The 20,981-nt window shown below is 36.9% G+C and overlaps 1 protein-coding gene across 3 annotated transcripts in view; it reads right to left on the minus strand.

The window, feature by feature from the left end:
- The window catches only part of LOC121314644 (collagen alpha-6(VI) chain-like), a 101,463-nt gene that overhangs the window by 53,505 nt on the left and 26,977 nt on the right, over window positions 1–20,981 (minus strand). For all 3 annotated transcript variants that reach the window (XM_041248098.1, XM_041248097.1, XM_041248096.1), the window contains exons 8-20: window positions 18,248–18,808; window positions 17,232–17,789; window positions 16,273–16,848; window positions 15,275–15,850; window positions 14,077–14,426; window positions 10,939–11,017; window positions 9,350–9,495; window positions 7,972–8,064; window positions 7,026–7,079; window positions 4,133–4,204; window positions 3,431–3,457; window positions 408–452; window positions 146–199 (exon numbers count right to left, since the gene is read on the minus strand). In XM_041248098.1, coding sequence (XP_041104032.1) covers window positions 146–199; window positions 408–452; window positions 3,431–3,457; window positions 4,133–4,204; window positions 7,026–7,079; window positions 7,972–8,064; window positions 9,350–9,495; window positions 10,939–11,017; window positions 14,077–14,426; window positions 15,275–15,850; window positions 16,273–16,848; window positions 17,232–17,789; window positions 18,248–18,808 — 3,191 coding nt within the window. The remainder of the gene's footprint in view (window positions 1–145; window positions 200–407; window positions 453–3,430; window positions 3,458–4,132; window positions 4,205–7,025; window positions 7,080–7,971; window positions 8,065–9,349; window positions 9,496–10,938; window positions 11,018–14,076; window positions 14,427–15,274; window positions 15,851–16,272; window positions 16,849–17,231; window positions 17,790–18,247; window positions 18,809–20,981) is intronic.

Consider the following 20,981-nt stretch of genomic DNA (forward strand, 5'->3'; position numbering starts at 1 on the left):
AGAACTTGGGAAAGTTCTAGCCTTGTATAAATTCTATATACAGTATTCCGACATATAATTAGTGTCCGGATTTGGGACTTGTGTATAACACTAGAAACACATGCTGAATATCAGTATTTCTACAGTATAGTATAATAATACTTACTGTGTTTCCAGGGCTGCCTCTTTCACCAGCAGATCCAGATAATCCAGGATGCCCCTGTTTGAAAAAACAACATAAAACAATAGATCAATATCAGTAAGTACATTTGTAACAGAGCAGAGGCACACCGCTTAACCTCTGGATGAAACATAAAGGCTTGTTTGCACAAGCAGTTGCAGAGCTTTGAACCTCATCTCACATACATAAAAGCTGTGAACTGTACAAACATTAAGCATTTAAAGTTGTGCTTAATGGGAATAATCACCTTCTCACCATCCACACCATCTATTCCATCGTCCCCATCTTCACCCTGTTCAAATTGCAGACAGTTCAAAATGCTTATCAGGTACAGGCATATGTGACAGAGGATACAATCTAAAATAGAATGAATCCTGATCTTTTGAATGTTGGACTGTGCTACTGATTCTGATCGAGATGTAAACTTATTGGGTCCGTTGCAGTGTACCAAACATGATCCCGGTGATTGGTTTAACTGACTGGAACAAGTTAGACCGATAATGAGGACTAACCTACAGCTATGGCCAAAAGATTTGCAACACATATAGAATGAATACATTTTGCTTCATAAATCCAAATTAAACCTAATAAGTAATGTTATGTTATATATTAAATTACATACCACTTTGTAGTTTTCCTTTAAATACATGAAACTCTGAGGCACTGACACAACAAAATGTGAAAGTTCAAGGGGGTGTAGACTTTCTATAAGCACTAATATATATATATATACACACAGCTCTGGAAAAAATTAAGAGACCACTGCAAATTTATCAGTTTCTCTGGTTTTACTATTTATAGGTATGTGTTTGGGTAAAATGAACATTTTTGTTTTATTCTATAAACTACTGACAACATTTCTCCCAAATTCCAAATAAAAATATTGTCATTTAGAGCATTTATTTGCAGAAAATGACAACTGGTCAAAATAACAAAAAACACGCAGTGTTGTCAGACCTCGAATAATGCAAAGAAAATAAGTTCATATTCATTTTTAAACAACACAATACTAATGTTTTAACTTAGGAAGAGTTCAGAAATCAATATTTGGTGGAATAACCCTGATTTTCAAGCACAGCTTTCATGTGTCTTGGCATGCTCTCCACCAGTCTTTCACATTGATGTTGGGTGACTTTATGCCACTCCTGGCGCAAAAATTCAAGCAGCTCGGCTTTGTTTGATGGCTTGTGACCATCCATCTTTCTCTTGATCACATTCCAGAGGTTTTCAATGGGGTTCAGGTCTGGAGATTGGGCTGGCCTTGACAGGGTCTTGATCTGGTGGTCCTCTATCCACACCTTGATTGACCTGGCTGTGTGGCATGGAGCATTGTCCTGCTGGAAAAACATATCCTCAGAGTTGGGGAACATTGTCAGAGCAGAAGGAAGCAAGTTTTCTTCCAGGACAACCTTGTACTTGGCTTGATTCATGCCAAAGCTGCCCGATTCCAGCCTTGCTGAAGCACCCCCAGATCATCACCAATCCTCCACCACATTTCACAGTGGGTGCGAGACACTGTGGCTTGTAGGCCTCTCCAGGTCTCCGTCTAACCATTAGACGACCAGGTGTTGGGCAAAGCTGAAAATTGGACTCATCTGGGGGTGCTTCAGCAAGGCTGGAATCGGGCAGATTTGTCTTTGTGAAGGACGCATGAATCAAGCCAAGTACAAGGTTGTCCTGGAAGAAAACTTGCTTCCTTCTGCTCTGACAATGTTCCCCAACTCTGAGGATTGGTTTTTCCAGCAGGACAATGCTCCATGCCACACAGCCAGGTCAATCAAGGTGTGGATGGAGGACCACCAGATCAAGACCCTGTCATGGCCAGCCCAATCTCCAGACCTGAACCCCATTGAAAACCTCTGGAATGTGATCAAGAGGAAGATGGATGGTCACAAGCCATCAAACAAAGCCGAGCTGCTTGAATTTTTGCGCCAGGAGTGGCATAAAGTCACCCAACATCAATGTGAAAGACTGGTGGAGAGCATGCCAAGACGCATGAAAGCTGTGATTGAAAATCAGGGTTATTCCACCAAATATTGATTTCTGAACTCTTCCTAAGTTAAAACATTAGTATTGTGTTGTTTAAAAATGAATATGAACTTATTGTCTTTGCATTATTCGAGGTCTGACAACACTGCATCTTTTTTGTTATTTTGACCAGTTGTCATTTTCTGCAAATAAATGCTCTAAATGACAATATTTTTATTTGGAATTTGGGAGAAATGTTGTCAGTAGTTTATAGAATAAAACAAAAATGTTCATTTTACCCAAAATCATACCTATAAATAGTAAAACCAGAGAAACTGATAAATTTGCAGTGGTCTCTTAATTTTTTCCAGAGCTGTGTATATATATATATATATATATATATATATATATATATATATATATATATATATATATATATACACAGCTCTGGAAAAAATTAAGATGATTATATATATTTATATATATATAATATATATATATAATGTAAAATTAGGTGTTTCACAGCACAAATCATGTGAAATAGATGTGCTGCAGCACTGTTTGAAATCCTGTTTGATTTCTATGGATTGATTCTGGGCTTGATTTTTGTAGTTACCTGAAGTACAATGTGTGACTGAACAGGCCCTGGAGTTGGAGCTAACATATTGACTACACAATCTTCCATTGCTAGCAGTGCCAAATTCATCCCACTGTTTGGCTACAGAATTGATTAACCTTAATAGGTATGTGTGTGATGTTCTTTTGGCTAATCGTTTATAGAAAGCGATTCTGTACATGAATGGATTCTTCATCAAATGTAGCAGGGTCAAATCTAATGTCAAGTTTTCTTAAACCAGCATATTTTGAATGTGTGGTTTGTGTTTTTGTTGTAAGCAATTGATCCCATTTTAATAGAATTACTGTTTCGTACTTTTAAAGCAAATTGCACCATCTTGTGGAAACACAAGGAATTGCTGTTCTGTTATTGACATTAACAGTGTGATTAAACTGAATATAATCTTTGGCACGAAGAACGTATAGAGGGTTAAAACTACAGCACTCAGCATATTGTAGTTTAGGTGCTATACAAATATTTAAAGAGGAATTAATTTGGAAGTTACAAGTAAAATTAATTAAAGGGAAGCAATTCCACAAATATACTGAGCTATACAAAGAAAGGAAAGCAGAAATACTCGCTCCACTACTGAAAAAGCAAGTTACATTTCCAGGTACTATATGCTTTCTAAAATTGGGTGGAATATACTGCACCAAACAATAGATGAGTCCAGCAGGTATACTTACCCTTTCTCCCCTGTAGCCTCTTGATCCCTACAACAAATATTACAGAAAGGAAAATGTGTCAGTACATACAGGCACTGACACAACAGACATGTTTGCTTAAGTGAATTGTGTTTAAAACTAAGTGGACTTGTTTGCAGTAGCACTATAGTGTTTATGTATGTGTAGTATTGAATAGTAAATTAAATCTGGTTAAAACACTGTTGTAATGAGGTAACTGATTTTGCATATGTTGGTTGTATTATTAAACAGTTAAAGCCTTAACCATTATAAGCAAAGTCTGCAGCAGTGTGTATGATGGGTTCCACAGCATCAGTACAAATCAAATTGCACTTCTTTGGCAGTACATAATGTCATACATACATTTTTGTAAAATGGATCTGTTTCTCCAACGACTGTCTCAGAGTATACTTGCTGCATTGGGACACCACTGAAAACAAGCTATGGTTCTGTTTTTTCTGGTTACCAAATAATACAAATAAGTAAATACTAAAAAGTCACTTATATTGAGGTCTGATTCTGACTTAAACCCAGTCAGTTATTCAGTGGCAGGCTGTGCTGTGAGAGAAAGGGGTCGTTTGTGATTTTAGTTTTTTGTCATGTCGTGCTATCCCAGGATAACAGGATTTGGAATGCCACTGAAAGTGAATGGCGGAGACAGTCCACTTGTCGTACAGTTAGAGACATGCTGTGCCTCAGTCTTACCTTAGTACCTCTTTGGCCAGGGCAGCCTTGAATACCTTGAGTCCCATTCAGACCAGGAGGACCCCTTTCACCCTGAAAAAGAAAGAACTCCAGTAATCACTGTACTTTTCATTTTAGTTCATCCTTCTGTGCACTCTAATCCATCAGAAATCTGAACTTTGCATTCCGTAAAGACAGATTCAGCAGCAGGCAAACAAGCTGCCTGTCTCACTCCTTAATGCATTTTTGAGACTAGGAACCTACTGAGTGTATAACAGGAACAAATCTGGGTGAAAGGCATTGTCTGCATATGTGGTAATAGAGCTGTAACCAGGGTCAGAATCCATGACGGCTATGTATCACAACACTGCCTGTTACATGTCTGCAATCACACAACATTTTAGGTATCTCTTTTTCTCTTTTTTTCTAACAATGGTTTTGTTTTTTATTTTTTTAAGAAACACCAAAAAGCTGAAGTTTTCAACATTCACATTTTTAAGAAAAGAAACAATTGGGTCAATATTACAGGCATAAAACCTTCCTGAGATAGTGTCCATATTATAGCTAGAGCTCTAGCACAGTGGTTTTCAACCTGACAGTTCTTTTATGACGAGACGATTTCCCAAAACACAAGCTCCCTGAATCGCACCATCATAATGTACCAATCTGTTGGTACCACTGAATCACAGAGAAATTAGAAATTATGATGCAGGGTTCCAGACTGCAACTAAAATGGTTACAAATGCAAAAACAAAAAAAAGAAAAAAAAAAAAACAAACAAACTGCTGTTTGACAAAAAATCCCCAATCCGTGTTTTTACAACGTAGAGAGAAATTTTCGTTCACAGTTATAAATGCTTACACTGTACTGCAGCCAGACATACACATATAGATATATATATATAGATCATATATATCTATATAAGATATGATATAATATATATAAGATATTTCCCGACATCACATGTTTTAATAAACTGAAGTGCGATAAGGATGGTAACAATTTGATAGAATACAATATAACACCTGCAGAATACGGAACCCCGGTTTCTTGCAACAACAGTTGTGATGGTGACCAAATATGTGTGAGCAGTGCCGTGTAAAAAAAATAGCTTCGAATGAATTTAAGAAACATAGAACAAGAATGGCAACAACTTAAGGTTGTGTATTGCACACGTGCCATTAAAAAAATACCCTCAAAACTTAAAATAAAGAAAATTATTGTAAGGGCTGTAATGCAGCAAAAAGCGTAACAATTAAACAAACATGTAAGTGAAAAGGTTACTGAACCAAGCTGAAAAAATGTATCTTTACGAACGCCAATAAACCAGTGTTATCTTTTGCCAGTCAAATCGTAAAGAGCCTAAATAAACATCTGTTGTGTCTTGCATCCCAGATATAATAGACTTAGTTACATTGTTTACCATCAGGAGTTTAAGTATGATTTAAATTGCACAAGATTCCAGATGAGCTGATAACATCTCTTCAGCCAAAGAAGCAGGCACAGTAATTTAAGAGCACTGTTACCGTTAAGTAAAACAGTATGAAGCGTGAGTTTTATACTAGAGCAGAGTCAGCTGTTGCAGGGAAAACAAAGTTTATTTCTGAAACTGACCATTTAAAAGATGTGACAGCAGAACACACATAAATACTTGATACTCTAATTAGGAAGTGTACTATGCACTGCAGCTTACTTGATCAGGATGTCACTAACACTGAGCATGGCAGCAGCAGCATGCGGTCTTCATATTACTGTACAGCTGTACACAATTAAAGGCGCGGTCACCAATTCTGTACACAACACTTGCAAAATATTAAAAATATAAACATGCATAGTTCATGAATAGATTAACCATTCAGCAGAATGAGGCAACAAACAAGCGAGTACAGACACAAACCTGGTTGTAATGGGTAGGTCTCGGTTTTACAACAGCAGTTTAAGACTGCACATAGTTAGTGGTACACCTGCTGGTCCCTTGTGGAAACTCTGGTACTCTAAATGAAAAGGCTGAAAACCACTGCTTTAGCACATGCCAGTAGACCTGTTAAAAACTGCTTTTCCCTTCTTTGCAGCATTTTATTGTTGCACTATTCAATTTTATCAACAGGTGGCAGTATGTGTCTTGTTACATAAAACTGCATTTTAAACTCTCAATAACCTTTTGCATTGCTTAGTTGTCTTGTTCCATATTTTACATCTGGAATCCCAACACAGGCCTGTTGCTAAGTGGTGGTCCACATATATCTGACATCTTAATAAAACAAAAATATTTCTTTTCGACAAGACCTTTTCTTTAGATTCCAACTGAGACTTTAAACAGTGTCATGAGAAAAAATACCCTTCGTAAATAATGATTTTGGTTTACTAAAGGACAAAATATGTACAAAATAGTCAAACTTTCTAATTCTCTAATAAAAACAATTCATATCACTAATGCTTCAATAATTATCTTTTTAATATTAACTCTTATTTCTACTGTCATTCTTTGCTTTTATAAACCACTAAGAGATTTGAATAACCCAAATTGACCACAAGCAAGCACCTAACAGAATGGGAATTCAAAGAGTCCTAGGTTAATTACTGTGCAGGAATGCCACTTTGATTAGAAACTGGGAATGTATTCATATTTTAGACATTTAAATTACAGATTTATTTATGTTTTCCATTTTGTTTACACTATGGAACCTGATTGGCTGAGACTGTCAGGTTGTTTATAATACAGTTTAAAGCAAAATGGCATTCACCAAAAACTCACCAGTCTTAGACTCTATATTATACACTGGAAATAAGGTAAGATTGGTTCAATTGTGCAGCAGCTTTCTGTTAACAGGGCTAGGTAATTGAACATCATTTGCCTTAAATTCCTCTACATAATCCTGGTCAATTTAATTTCTCTTAGTAATAAAACACTTACAACTCCTCCTTCTTCACCTGGGTGCCCAGGAGACCCCTCTGGACCTGTGGCTCCCTGAAAAAAACAAAAAAAACAATAAAATACATTATTTTTTGTGTACGGGTGTGTGAACATGTTGGTGGCAATAAATCTTGACCAGAATGCATTGAGAATGTGTGTGGCCCAGTAACAGTGACCTGGCATTGGTTAAAGTGGGACTGAAAGGGGCAATATGGGTGAAATACAATTAGAGTGTAACTAGTTGTGTGAGGCTTAACTGATTTGATATGCACTCTGAATGTTTGAAACAAGTTACGAAAATACACGAGAAGAAGCAAGACTAACTGCAGTGTCAAACGATATGAAAGTGAAAGGAGACTGAATTAGGCTAAAAAAACAACAGAAAAAACTCAGATAAGTGTGAGACGGAGAGATTGCTTGTGGGAGTAAAGACCAAGATATATTGTAAATGTGTGAATGACTAATTTAATGGTCTTTTAAAGGAATGTAGTGCGCTGCAGGTGTCAACTGCAGCATGATTTACTTATCTGGAGAAGAAAACACTTCAATAAAGTCAACATGACTGTTCTGTAACATTTGGAAAACTCTCATGAGAACACATCCGTCAGCCCAGCAGACATCAGGACAGGGTGCAGTACAAATGTAAGCATCAGCAAAATATAAACTAAACAGGAAGGCTATATTATGGCAATGTACACTTTTATATATTATACAGTATATGCTTTTCTAACTTTTGCTTTTCTAAATCAACAAACTGAATAACAAATCCCATGCTAAATTTGAGGTTTAATATTTTATAATTATATTAACTAGCTAGATAAGGGGAACTTTTCTGATTGCATTTGTGTATATTCCTGATGATTTTACTTTGTGATTATAAAGTCCCTCAGTAGACTGACCAGGCTTGACGAAAGCAGTGACTATATATATATTACTGTGGTCTTACCTTGGATCCTGGGCGTCCCCTGAGACCACGAATTCCTTCCTGACCAACACACTTGCAAATTACATTGCAGCACTCCCTTTCAGTAATCGTGTCCTGTAGCACGGTAAAAAGACATGTTAGTTCAGGGAAATTCAACTGCAAGTCAGGGCAAGCATCACGTGGGGAATGTGAAAAATAAGAGTGTTGATAGCTTTGGGGAAAATGTGTTTATCTTTTCTTAATCCTGCTAATGGGGAAAAGAATGGCTGCAGGGCAGGGAAAGTAGATAATGCTGGCCAGCTGCTATGAACCCTTTCTCTCTTAGAATTGGAGGGATTCTCACAAACATTAATAGCAGTGTAACAGCTGTTTAGAGGCCACAAAGCCCAACTTCTTTATTTTTTTATGTCTACAAGATGGCATAAGTTTTTGTTTTGTTTTTTTTTCTTCTGTATTGAAAAGACAATGAAAGGATTTTTATTTAGAGTAAAAAAAATATTGTTATAGGACTTATTTCGTGACACCAACCCTGTTTCTGGAGGATTTATGATCGAGCTAGCATGGACTCAAGTCTTTTGTACTGTGAAAATGTGCATCATACTAGGCCATCTTTTAAAATAAGCATTAAAGTTATACAGTATTTTTCAGACTATGATAATCCATAAAATCCATGTTGTAAGTATACACTGCACAATACGACGGTGCGCTTCTTGTGAACAGTTCTGTAAGCGTCCTTTTGCAGGCTAGGATGAAGGCTACTAGCACCGCCCTGCAGATCCAGTGTCCACACAAACAGAACACGCAGTCCAGTGGCCACGCCCCCCTGCTCGCTCCACAGTTCTGACTGAGAGCTTTCAGCTCAGGTGCAGCAACACAACACACACGCTCACCGTTAAAATAGCTTGTCTTTAACCCAGGTTTTGCACATCACAGGAGAGTAGAAATGGGTAAACTCTATCCGTTTACCTGCGCATACCCTTGACTACACCACTGATTTCAGCAACATTTGCAGTCTGTTTGAGAGAGGCTCAGGAATTAATGGTGGGGGTGATTGTTCAGGTTTGTTCTGCTAGTGTAACTACAAAGCCATAAAGCTGTAAACATGTCCCAGCAAATGCTTACAAGAATGCCATATGTTCTTCAAAGTTTGAGATATCCAGCACACTGTCACCTTCATCCTTGTTGCCTCAAGGGTTAGACCCTGGACCTGGAGATACCCCATACTGCTTAGAGCACCAAGCTTTGACAGGCAACAGCTGAAAGGGGTGCAGTTCCTCCAGTCCTGCCTAAGAAGGGTCTCCTTACTTAGATACCAGTGGTGTTTGAAGAGCTCCTAACTCATAAAAAAATGATACCCACAAGCATTGATCCTAAATTCTAGTACTAAATGTATACTTACAAGTTCTTTAAATATTGAACTGGCAACATTCTGCATTCCAACGGTGAGCGGCAATTTATAGCCAAAGCCCCTTCCAAACTCAATACTTTGGAGTTTGTCTGCATTTGTTGCGCCTTCCAAAGCAACTGTAAGCAATGCATGGATTCCTGTCACAAATCAGAAATAGAGAAAAGAGGTTCAGTGGTTAAATAATTGCATAGACAGTAAAAAAAAAAAACAACTAGGAACCTTCCATTGTTAAGCAGATACAATTAGCTACATGGATTTGAAATGCCCTGCATCAAAGTGGAATAAGAAAGCTAAACCAAATGAATGGGCTTCATGTAACACATGTTTGCACACTGCTACTGGGATATTCTATGCTGAATTACAAAAAAAAAAAAAAAATGTAACAAATGTCTACATAGTAAGCTTGCAGTTTGCCAACATGCTTGTACTGCACATGTACAGCCATGGATGGCCAGAAGGTTTGCATCACCTACAATTTTAGGATTGAGACAATTTAAAAAAAATAACTATAAAAAATGTAACAAATGTCTACATAGTAAGCTTGCAGTTTGCCAACATGCTTGGACTGCACATGTACAGCCATGGATGGCCAGAAGGTTTGCATCACCTACAATTTTAGGATTGAGACATAATTTTAAAAAAATAACTATATGAACATAATTTGGAATTTTTTACATAACATCATGTAACCAAAGAAACTACAAAATGAGTATTTCATTTTAGATTTTGAATTGTGACATTTTTCAATTGGTTGCAATGCTTTGATACAGTTCACTATTCTTTTACCATGGTTTTATAAGAAACACAATCTGACATTTCTATGACTTCTACTATAATAACATTCTGTTTACAATCAAGTTATTCAGAACACACACATCTTTCTCACACTTTATTACTTGTGAAATGTGAACAACCAAACCAACATCCTGGCTGATACAGTGGCACACAACACAAATAATAGCTCAACAGCTAACCACTCCTGTCTAGCGACATACATATCAAGATCTGCTGCTCCATTTGTAGACACATTTGGAGCCAATATATATTTTTGTGGTCTTGTTTAAATAATGGCTTCGATCTGGTACAGTTGTTACGTACAATCTAAAGCACCGCATCTGCTTGCATCTGGAAAAGATTCTGAATGTTAAGTAATTGTGAGATGTATAAAACAAAAGCTGTGTTCACGTTGTCTAAAAAAAAAGGAAATGTTAAATCAATGGAAGTCTGGGTGTTCCACATTGGCTTTTTAAACCATATTTGTTGTTTGATTTCATACTTTTACAAAAAACACTGAAAATGGGTATTTCAAAGCACACGTATTTTGCTGTTATGGGCCTATGTTATCATTGCTTAGACAATTTAAATATCCTTTCTTGTCTACATCAGGGCTACAGGGTACTTTCTGACCAAAAAAGGAATCATCTGAAATGTCACACAAAAACTAGCCGTTTAAAATGGGTGCTTTCAGTGATTCACAGTCGCAGAGAATATTTACCCTATTATCTAAATTTAGCCATTATTGTATAGGATACATTTACATTATTCATTCATTGAACATAACTGATCACAGTGCATCTCACCTTCACGTCTCAGGTTGTCAGATTCAATCTCAAGTCTCTCAACCAGGTCGTCTAATCCATCTGAGAATACTATCAGCACCTACAATGAGACTGTATGTGAGTGGCAGCCACTAACACCCAGGGGCAGGTTTAATAAAGTGTTGAGCCTGTGACAATAGTCGCAAACCAGTTGCAAATGAGTTGGAAGTCTTGGGTGAAATGTACTAGACAGGCGCAATACTATTTGTGACTTTTTATGCTTTGCGGCTACAGTTTTTTTTTGTGGTTCAAGCGTAGATGAATATGTAATTACGGACATGCCTGCATAAATTCACAAATAGGGGGTGGAGATCAAATCAGGGTTCTCAAATATTATAATGAGATGTGCAAAAGCGGCAGACAATTGTGACACAATCGTAATTGTTACTGGCATTTCCCAGTCCGCCTTTTCTCGTGCATTGCCAGTTGTGCTCAGTGCATTTATGAAGCGAACAACAAAATACCTAGTCTTCCCTAAAAGCAGGGTGTACTTACAAGCCTTGAAAACAAATGTCTATGACATTTCTGGTTCCCCCAATGTGTTGGAAGTAATAGACTGCATGCATGTGCTGCTAACCCCTCCAGCTCATTTTGAGCATCTTTTAGCACTGCACCACTAACTTAAACAAAAGCAGACAGTATACATTTAGCTTAAAGGCTACTATGATAATACAAATTAGTGGTATGATGCAACATTTGTTGCTGGTCCCTTGAAATTCATATTAATGAGAACTGACTGTCCTCCTGTAAGTATCATAACTTGTCAATGCGGCACCATGATCTATTTGGTGTTAATTATTTAGGCTGCTAAGTAATAATAATAATAATAATAATAATAATAATAATAATAATAATAATAATAATATTATAATAATAATAATAATAACACTATTTAACACAATTTTTGTTCCTGGGTAGTAAGTGTTATTTCCTAATTGCTTATGCCTCAAAAGTATAGAAAATGGCTATTATTCCCCACAGACTTTGCTTTTGTGACCAGGACAGTGAAAGACTACAAAAGATTTAGAAGTGAGTAGTTTTTCAGGATTTACGATTATACTGTATTTATAGTGTAATCGTAAATCTCGAAAAACTACTCACTTCTAAATCTTTTGTAGTCATTTTTGTATTACTTTAGTATAAATACATGTTAATTTGGATTCATATGTTGTTTTTTTCTGACTTTATGTGAAAGAAAAGACACACATTTGCCCGTTTTCCCATTGGAAATAGTGATATTTTGAAATATCACTGTCCTGGTCACAAAAGCAAAGTCTGTGGGGAATAACAGCCATTTTCTATACTTTTGCGGCATAAGCAATTAGGAAATAACACTTACTACCCAGGAACCAAAAAATAAATAAATTTGTTACACGGTGTAATAACTAGAACTGCCAGGCAGTTTCACGGCTCCCAATCTCCAGTATCAGTACCAGTCTAAGCGTGTTTAGATCTCAATATGCCAAGTTTAAAATCAGCAACTTCAACAGTTCCACACAAGAAGATTTTGAAAGTTTTTTTTTTTCCAAAAATGCACCAGGCGGCCATCTTGTTTAACGTACAATGCTATTTTTGAAAATGTAAGTTTTACCAACACAGGCACAATGGTTTTCAAGTTTGGAGTTAATAAAGTGAACCATTTTTAAATTTGCGGCAGCCATTTTACTACTGAATTGTATCACAGCAGCTTCTGCTTTGCAAGCATGTTTGGATGCTGATAATATCTGCCAAGTGTCAGATCAATCACTTCAACAGTGCTAAAGAAAAACATTTTGGGAGGTTTGAAGAAGAAATGCATCACACGACCATTTCGGTTTAACACCAGTTTCTTAGAAGTCAGCTGTATTGCTGCAGTGTTAAGGACGATGCTTGTGAAAATTTTGAGTTAGTCAAGTAAATCGTTTGTCAACTGAGGCAGTTTTAAATTTCAGACGTAAACGTAAAATAAATAAATAAATAAATAAAATATCTTAACAACAACAATAGGCTTCCCAGCCTTTGGCTTGGAATAATAATAATAATAATAATAATAATAATAATAATAATAATAATAATAATAAATAATAATAATAAACTCATTTAGTTTCAATTTAAAATCATCTTTTATTCACATTATACACCAATGTGTACAATGCAGCAGCATGACTTTTATTTTGTGTTACCGGCAGCCTACAGGCTAAAGTAAAAAGAAAGGGCTCCAGGTGTTCATTTGATTTTACTGCTGTACTGTATACTGTATAGACGTACTGTACAGATTTATATTTTTCATAATGTAATGTGTAGCCTAGACAAAACACCTTAGTGTTATTTCAGTGCAATGATTTATACATTTCAAATACATTTATCACTATAAATGTATGTGTGTGTGCGATTTTATTGTATTTTTTTTAAACCCGACACCTCCTAATGTCGGACAAACATATCCAGTTTAGCAAGGGGCTACTGTATGGTTATGAAAAGCATTTTGATAGAAACACATTTTTTATTTGGGGGTGAACGTCGAACCGGGGTGAACCATGGTCTACTATAGATTCAGATTGGATTAAAATGCCTTTCATTTTTATTTTCATAAAAAAAAACGTTTACTTTGTTAAGTGTCGTAACGAAAATACAAATTGTGGTATGTTTGCGCATGACTGACCCATCTTAGTACACCTACCCCTCTGTGATGACCTTTTTATTTGGATCTTTAACTAATACCCCATCTATGAAGGGGGGGGGGGGGGGGGGGGGCATACTACAGTAGTTAAAAGTTATAAGTGAGTATGTTATTCAAACATTATTATTATTATTATTATTATTATTATTATTATTATTATTATTATTATTAATGTCTTACCAGACGTCCTTACCCGGGGCAACTTACAGTTGTACACAAAATCAAATACATATCAAGAATTACAGAATATATATTGAGGTTAAGCATATTGGTGTCATGTTGTATGCATTGGTGCTGATAGTCAAAACAAAGAACAATACGTGTGTTCACATAAGTTCAAGCTTGTTAAAACATGCCTTTATTCCTTGCTCTATTTTGCTATTAAATAACATTTTCAGAAGCAAAAATATAGCAAGGGAAATAACAATTGAGGTGAGCATTGGTAATGTGCTGAGTTTTACCTTTGCTTTGGCTCTTGATTCCTTGTTGAATTTGGTCAAAAAAGACTGTAGAAATGCTGCATTCAGGTACGTAGCTTCTTTGGTCTGCAATGCGATCAGCTTCTTAATGATATCCTCGTTGTATTTGTCAAATTTAGATTCGAAAATGATCTGTCCAGCGTCTGTGGTAATGTGGAAACCCAGGTTTACAATTATCTTACAGCCAATAGCACAGCTAATTGTTGCTATGGATGCTAGCTTTTGCATTATTTCAGGGAGGTACACTTGAAGCTTCTGCTGTCCACTGAATATTCCTTGGAATCTGGTCCGTCTTGAAATATCAAACCCTACAGCAACATCGAGGTTGCAGTCTGAAAAAATTAAATAACAAATAAAACAATCATTATTTTCTGAACATTTTTAGTTCTTACCTTTAGTTCTTTTGTATAATTCCCTATTGTTGTGTCTGTATTGATGATAATTTACAATTCTTACTTCTGACAAAACACTCAGAGATGAATTTCAGAAGTGGTGTTTTTAAAAATGATCACCAAGTGTGCGTGACTTGAGCCTCCTTTGCAACTGCGGCAATGCTTTTTTAAAGAATATTTCACTTGATGATTGCTTAATCTCTACAGACACAAAGGCAATTACAATATATTCCAACAGGATTTTACATTCATTTAAAAAAAAAAACTGAAACATGTACAAAAGACTCATGGTAAATGTCAAAATGGTATAATTAACTGTTGGAGACATTATAAAACAATTATAAAACATAATATTTACATTACACTTCCTGGGACTAGGGAACACGTGTTTTAAAGGCTGTTCAGGGAATTTAAAGATGAACAAATGTTATTTTAGCCAAACAGACCAGACTTTTATTTATCACTATGCAGACTACCAGGCCTGTGAAGTATCAAGAAAAAGTTAAATGAATTGTAATAAATTAAGTCATGCATCAAACCTTGAGACTGGGTAGTCAGAAGATCACCAAAGCACTTTCCTATCTAACTACATACTGGGTGATCATTTTGAAAATGTGATCATGAATTAACTGCAATTGCATGTTGCATTGATCACACATTGTTTAGGAAGGGTGGATAGGGTATGTATCCCAACACCACCCCAAATACAGAATACAAGAAAAGCTTACTTAATCTGAATGATATCCATTACACAACTTGAACTACCAAAACTTGGAGAAGTCACTTACTTTGGCAAGATTTATTCCTTTGCTCACATATCTCATGAACAATTCTTTGCTTGATGTTTTCTAGTTCCTTGAAGTTCTTAACTGTGAACATATGTTCAGGTTTCCCAGCAATCTGCAAGAGCTCAAAGGAGTTGATGTGGCCCACACCAATGGAAAAAATACTGATATTTTCATTCCTCAGAGCGTCCGCAGCTTCGGCCACCAAGTCCTGGGAGTGTCCATCAGTGATGACTATAAGGTTCTGTGGGATGCCCTGGCTTTTTCTGCTTCCTGTTGACGGTTGAAAATAAGACTGGATGAACTTCAGCGCCTCCCCGATGTGAGTGGTTTGCTTCAACTGCTTTATGCTATCAATCCTGTTCTTTATGGCAACAATGGAGTACAGTTCATTTAGATAAAATTCTTTCTGTGGGTGAGTGCTAAACTGCGCAACGCCGATTCTGACATCTTCCTTTCCGATTTTAAAATTGCTCACCACCTCCTTCATGAACTGCTGCATCACCTTGAAATCTTCTTGAGAGATGCTTTGTGATCCGTCAATCAGCATGACAATGTCTGCTTCTCGATTTTCACAAACTGGAAAAAAGAGAGAACTAATTGAGATTCCTGTTTTTCTGAACCACCTATTGACTACAATTCATAGTTTTAGTGGCCATATATCTAGGCTAATTCCAGATTGGTTCCTGATGCATACAATAAATACCAACACAATATTATCAAGCTATTAAAAACACCCTCCAGTTAATCACAGCTGAATCAGGGTTTGATCTTGTACTACTTAATGTTACCTTAGGTAAATTACTGCTAATTAGGGTTTGTAAAACCAGACACATGCAAAAGACACAAGCTAAGTCAAACTCACAATATCTAAATTCAATAAATAAATGAAACAGGTACTCTTCTAAACTATAAGTAAAAGGTGTTAAAAATACATTTTCGAAACAGTAGCAAGTAACCCAAATGGACACAAACATTTTTCGAGTCAGGAAATTACTTACTTTGTTTGGACTCATTGCAGAGAATCGCTGAGATGTTTTTGTGAAGTTCTTCAAGAGCTTGATAATTGTCCACATAGAAGACCTTCTCCTTCCCTCCGGCCATCTCCTCCAGTTCGTCTTTATAGGCATTTGCCACTCCAACAGCATAAATGCTAATGCCTTCCTCCCTCACACCTCTGGATATGGCAGGCAGTGCTATTTTGTCTGTAGCTTCTCCATCAGTGATCACCATCAGTACCTGGGGAATCTGACTATTTTTGCGTCCGCCGAAGGCCTGAGTGAACCGGTCTTTGGCGAAAAGCAGGGCCCTGGCCGTGTAAGTGCCTCCTCCCTTTGTCTTTATTCGAGAAATTTCATTCTTTACTTCTGCTTTAGTGTAGTACTGGTTTAACAGAAACTTTTCTTCAGGAATATCGGAGTACAAAATTGCTCCAAATCTCGCTTTGTTCTCTCCAACTTCTGAATTGTTTACCACAGAAATCATGAACTTCTGCATGCTTTTAAACTGCTCTGGACTGATGCTACTTGAACCATCTACCACAAAGATCAGGTCAGCTACTTCAGTCAATTTACAGTCTGTAGAAAGCAGCACAGAAAATAGTTATTTCCAGTTATTGTGAGAGGAGAATAAACTTACACTTAAGCATTCAGTCATTCAAAACAGATATGCACTCCAGGTATATTTGAGATGTAAATTTTTTTATATATATATATATATATATATATATATATATATATATATATATATATATATATATATATATATATATATGAATACAATTTACATCACAAGATCTCCATCAGACATAAATCTCTTAGAAACAAGAATCATGGCTTAATATGAGCTGCTAAAATGTATATTTAATTGCAGATATTAATCTTGTCTATTGGTAAAAAAACACATGTATTTACAGCTGGTTTAACAACATGATGCTCTGTGCATGACAGATATCACTTACCATCTACTGGAATGCAGATTTCAAACAGTATTGTTTTTTCTAAATACTTGAGGTCGTCAAAGTTTGCTACAGAGTATACTTTGTCCTGGGACCCTGCGATTTCCAAAAGCTGGGAGCTGTTTGCATTGACCACACCGATAGCATAGACTGTGATTCCCTTGTCTCTCAGGGCGAGTGCTGGTTTGGTAACCGCATCCTGAGCCTCTCCATCCGTAATGACAATCAAGTACTGCTTCACGTGAGAGCGTCCACCTCTCGAACTGTCGAAATACTTAGACGCAAATGTCAGTGCTTTCCCAGTTAATGTTCCGCCACCAATCTGTCGTAAATTACTGATTGATTGTCTCAGTATTGCTTTATCAGAGTACCTATTGAGCTGAAACTCTTCTATCGGGGAGTCACTGAACTGGAGGACCCCAACCTGCACTTTACCAATGCCAATCGTAGATTTCTCAACCATAGACTCCATAAACATTTTCATCTTGTCATAGTCTTCTCTTTCAATGCTCCCTGAGCTGTCAATAAGGAACATGATATCTGCTTCCATTGTTTTGCATGCTATAAAAAGAAAGAATACATTTATTTAGCACTTTTAACATCAGGAATAACAATAACAAATTACATTAGAAAGAAGTTTGCAAAGAACATGTTTATGTGATGGGCTTTGGTATTAAGAATTGCTGCTGTTTTGATCATTAAAAAGTTTGAAGGTGCAAAGAAGTCTCCCTGTTCTATTTTATGGAATTTAGAATATCCAGGAATCAATATCCATTTTAAAGAGTCTGAATGAAAATCTACCATCAGCCTAATTGCTCCCCAGAGATTTCCCTGGAAAAGGGGTGGCGGCAATTTGCATTTCATTCAATGTTTCGATGTACATAGTAGGTAACACCGTAAATACTATGGTAAAATTGAACATGCATCACATAATAAATCGTTAACCTTAAGTGTCCCAAAAAAGGCTTTTTTTATTTTTATGGTTTTTCATATACACTTATTCATTAAATCAAATTTACCTTCCGATGAGCAAATATCTCGGACAACTTCATTCTTAATGACGTTCAATGAGTCGAAGTTGTAAACGAAAAACTTCTTCTCTGGTGATCCTGATATTTCCAGCAGCTCAGTCTCAACGGCATCTCGTACTCCAATGGCATAGATTATGACGCCTTCTTCTCTGAGATCCCTAGCTGCTTCCATAACCTGGTCTTGAGACTTCCCATCTGTGATAGTGATGAGAAACTTAGGTACCTTGGTATGGCGGCTGCTTGCTGCTGTCTCAAACAGCTTCTTCATAGATGTCAGTGCGTGTCCAGTTTTGGTGCCTCCTCCTAGCTGCAAAATGTTGTTGACAGCCTCCTCCAAGCCTTTTCTGGTGGTGTACTGAGTGACCGTGAACTCCACCCTCTGACTGTCCGAATACTGGACCACACCAATCCGAACACTGTCTGATCCAATTCTGAACATACGGATCATATCATTTATGAATTTTTTCATGTCCAAGAAGTCTTGTGGGTAAATGCTGCCAGACCCATCTATTAAGAAGAAGATATCTGCCTGTTCTGTCTCCACGCATCCTGCAAGGACAGAGAACAACAAACACTAATACAGTCATATTAATGCTATGTATTCATTCAAATTTGGAAACTGGCAATGGAATTTGAGTATGTATAGCGCAGTAGGTTCCTGACCCGCCTTTTAGTAGAAGTAGTGCTTGGCTGCTTGTAAGCCAGCTTTTGTTTTGTTGTGTTTTTACTGTTTTGTTTTGCATTTATTATTTTGCTTACACTTGTTTGTATGTTTTTCCACACTAGGACTTACCATTGCTGGTACCCAAGTGGCAGCTACCAGTTACAGACGCTCCCCGACTTACGCAATCGTTCCGGAAAGCCTTGCCTAACCCGAATTTTACGTAAGTCAGAAACTTATATACGTACACTGTACACAGTGCAGTATATATATATATATATCTATATATATATAATATTATATATATATATATATATAATATTAAAAAAAAAGGGTCCCCCTGATAGGGCAGCTTCAAATTTGGAAACTGGCGCACATACACACACGTATATATTATTGTAATACTGTATAGTATATGTGTTTTTGTGTATCTGTGGCTGTGTAAATGTATGTGTGTACAGTACAGTATGTATGTTTATACAACATGGAAAAAGGAAAATGAAAACATGGGGGAAAAAATATCATTGCAAGCATAAAAAACAAACAATTACAACACAAATATTGCATTTACCTTAATTCTATTCTTATCCTGGCACAGTGAAGGCTGCATTTCGGTGGTGAATGGGCTTAATTTGTCGATGAGGAAGGAGATGAGGAGACAGACATTACATTATTGAGTCGTCATAGGGAACTTTGGAGGTAGAAGGCTGTGGAGATGTGGACGTTGCAGGCGTTTCAACCTTCCTTACAAACTTACTGAGAGATGACTGGATAGTGGTCTTTTTCTTCTCTTCATATATCTGTCTATAACAGGCACGCGTTTCATCAATGCCTCTGTTCACTTTGAAGAATCGTGAGGAACTGGGGTCCACTTTCTCAAACCTTGCCATTGCAGAGGCAATCTCACGAAACGCAAGTGCCATCTCCTTGGTGTTGACGTGGCTCTTCTACTTCTTCAACTTCATCCTCAGCTTCAGTCTGCTCTTTTACTTTGTGGCTTCTAATTCCATGAGATCCTCATTTGATAATTCAGCTCCATGGGATTCGATAAGCTCATCCACATCATCTCTAGCTCAAGCTGCTCGGCAAGCTTCACAATTTTATCTGCCACCTCCTCATATGTTTCATCTTTATTGAAATCTTTAAAGCTGTGTACAAACTGTGGGCATGCTTTCTAACATACGGCATTCAAACAAACTTAGGTAACCTCTGCCCAGGCCTTAGCAATGTTTATGATGGCCTGGTAAATGTTATAAGATTTCCATTTTTTTTTTTTAAACAAAGTCTTGCTAGTCTCTGTCAATTGCTTCTACTGCCTGTGCAAATGTTCTTCGTAGATAACAAGACTTTAAAATTAGCAATGACCCCCTGATCCATCCCCTGTTGGGATGTGATTGAAGACGTGTTAGGAGGCAGAAACATGACATCTACATTAGGGTGAAAGTCATCTAAATGTGCGGGATATCCAAGAGCATAATCTTGAATGGGATGTCGTTTTCTCTGCAGAATTTTTCCACTTCAGGAATAAACAAATTTATAAACCAGTCTTTGAAAAGTGTCATTGTGATCCAAGCCTTTGGATTTGAATGGAAGTAAACTGGAAGGGTAGCCTTGCTAATGCCTTTAAAGACATGGGGATTTTCTGAATGATAAACAAGCAACGGTTTCAAATTCAATTTGCAATTTGCAATCTCCAGCTGCATTACCACTAAGCAAAAGTGTTAGCCTATATTTTGCAAGCCTAAGACCCTGAACACACGTCTTTTTCGTTGTCTCTCCTCTTGAAATGTACCCTTTCAATTCGAATGACAACAATTACCTCGGAGAGAATGAGCCAATCCTACTGTCAATCATGTGATATATATATATATATATATATATATATATATATATATATATATATATATATATATATACAAAAGCTGCCCTATCAGGGACCTGTTGTGAGGAGGAAGTCCCTCCCACCTCCTGTTGAAGAGGGACGTCCTCACAGTAGCACATGGCCATTTTCTCTCTCAACTCACTGAGACAGGTTGCAGATAGCTTTTGCTTTCGCGTACC

This window comes from Polyodon spathula, chromosome 4 (genome assembly GCF_017654505.1).
Source record: "Polyodon spathula isolate WHYD16114869_AA chromosome 4, ASM1765450v1, whole genome shotgun sequence".
In the NCBI taxonomy this organism is placed as follows: domain Eukaryota; kingdom Metazoa; phylum Chordata; class Actinopteri; order Acipenseriformes; family Polyodontidae; genus Polyodon; species Polyodon spathula.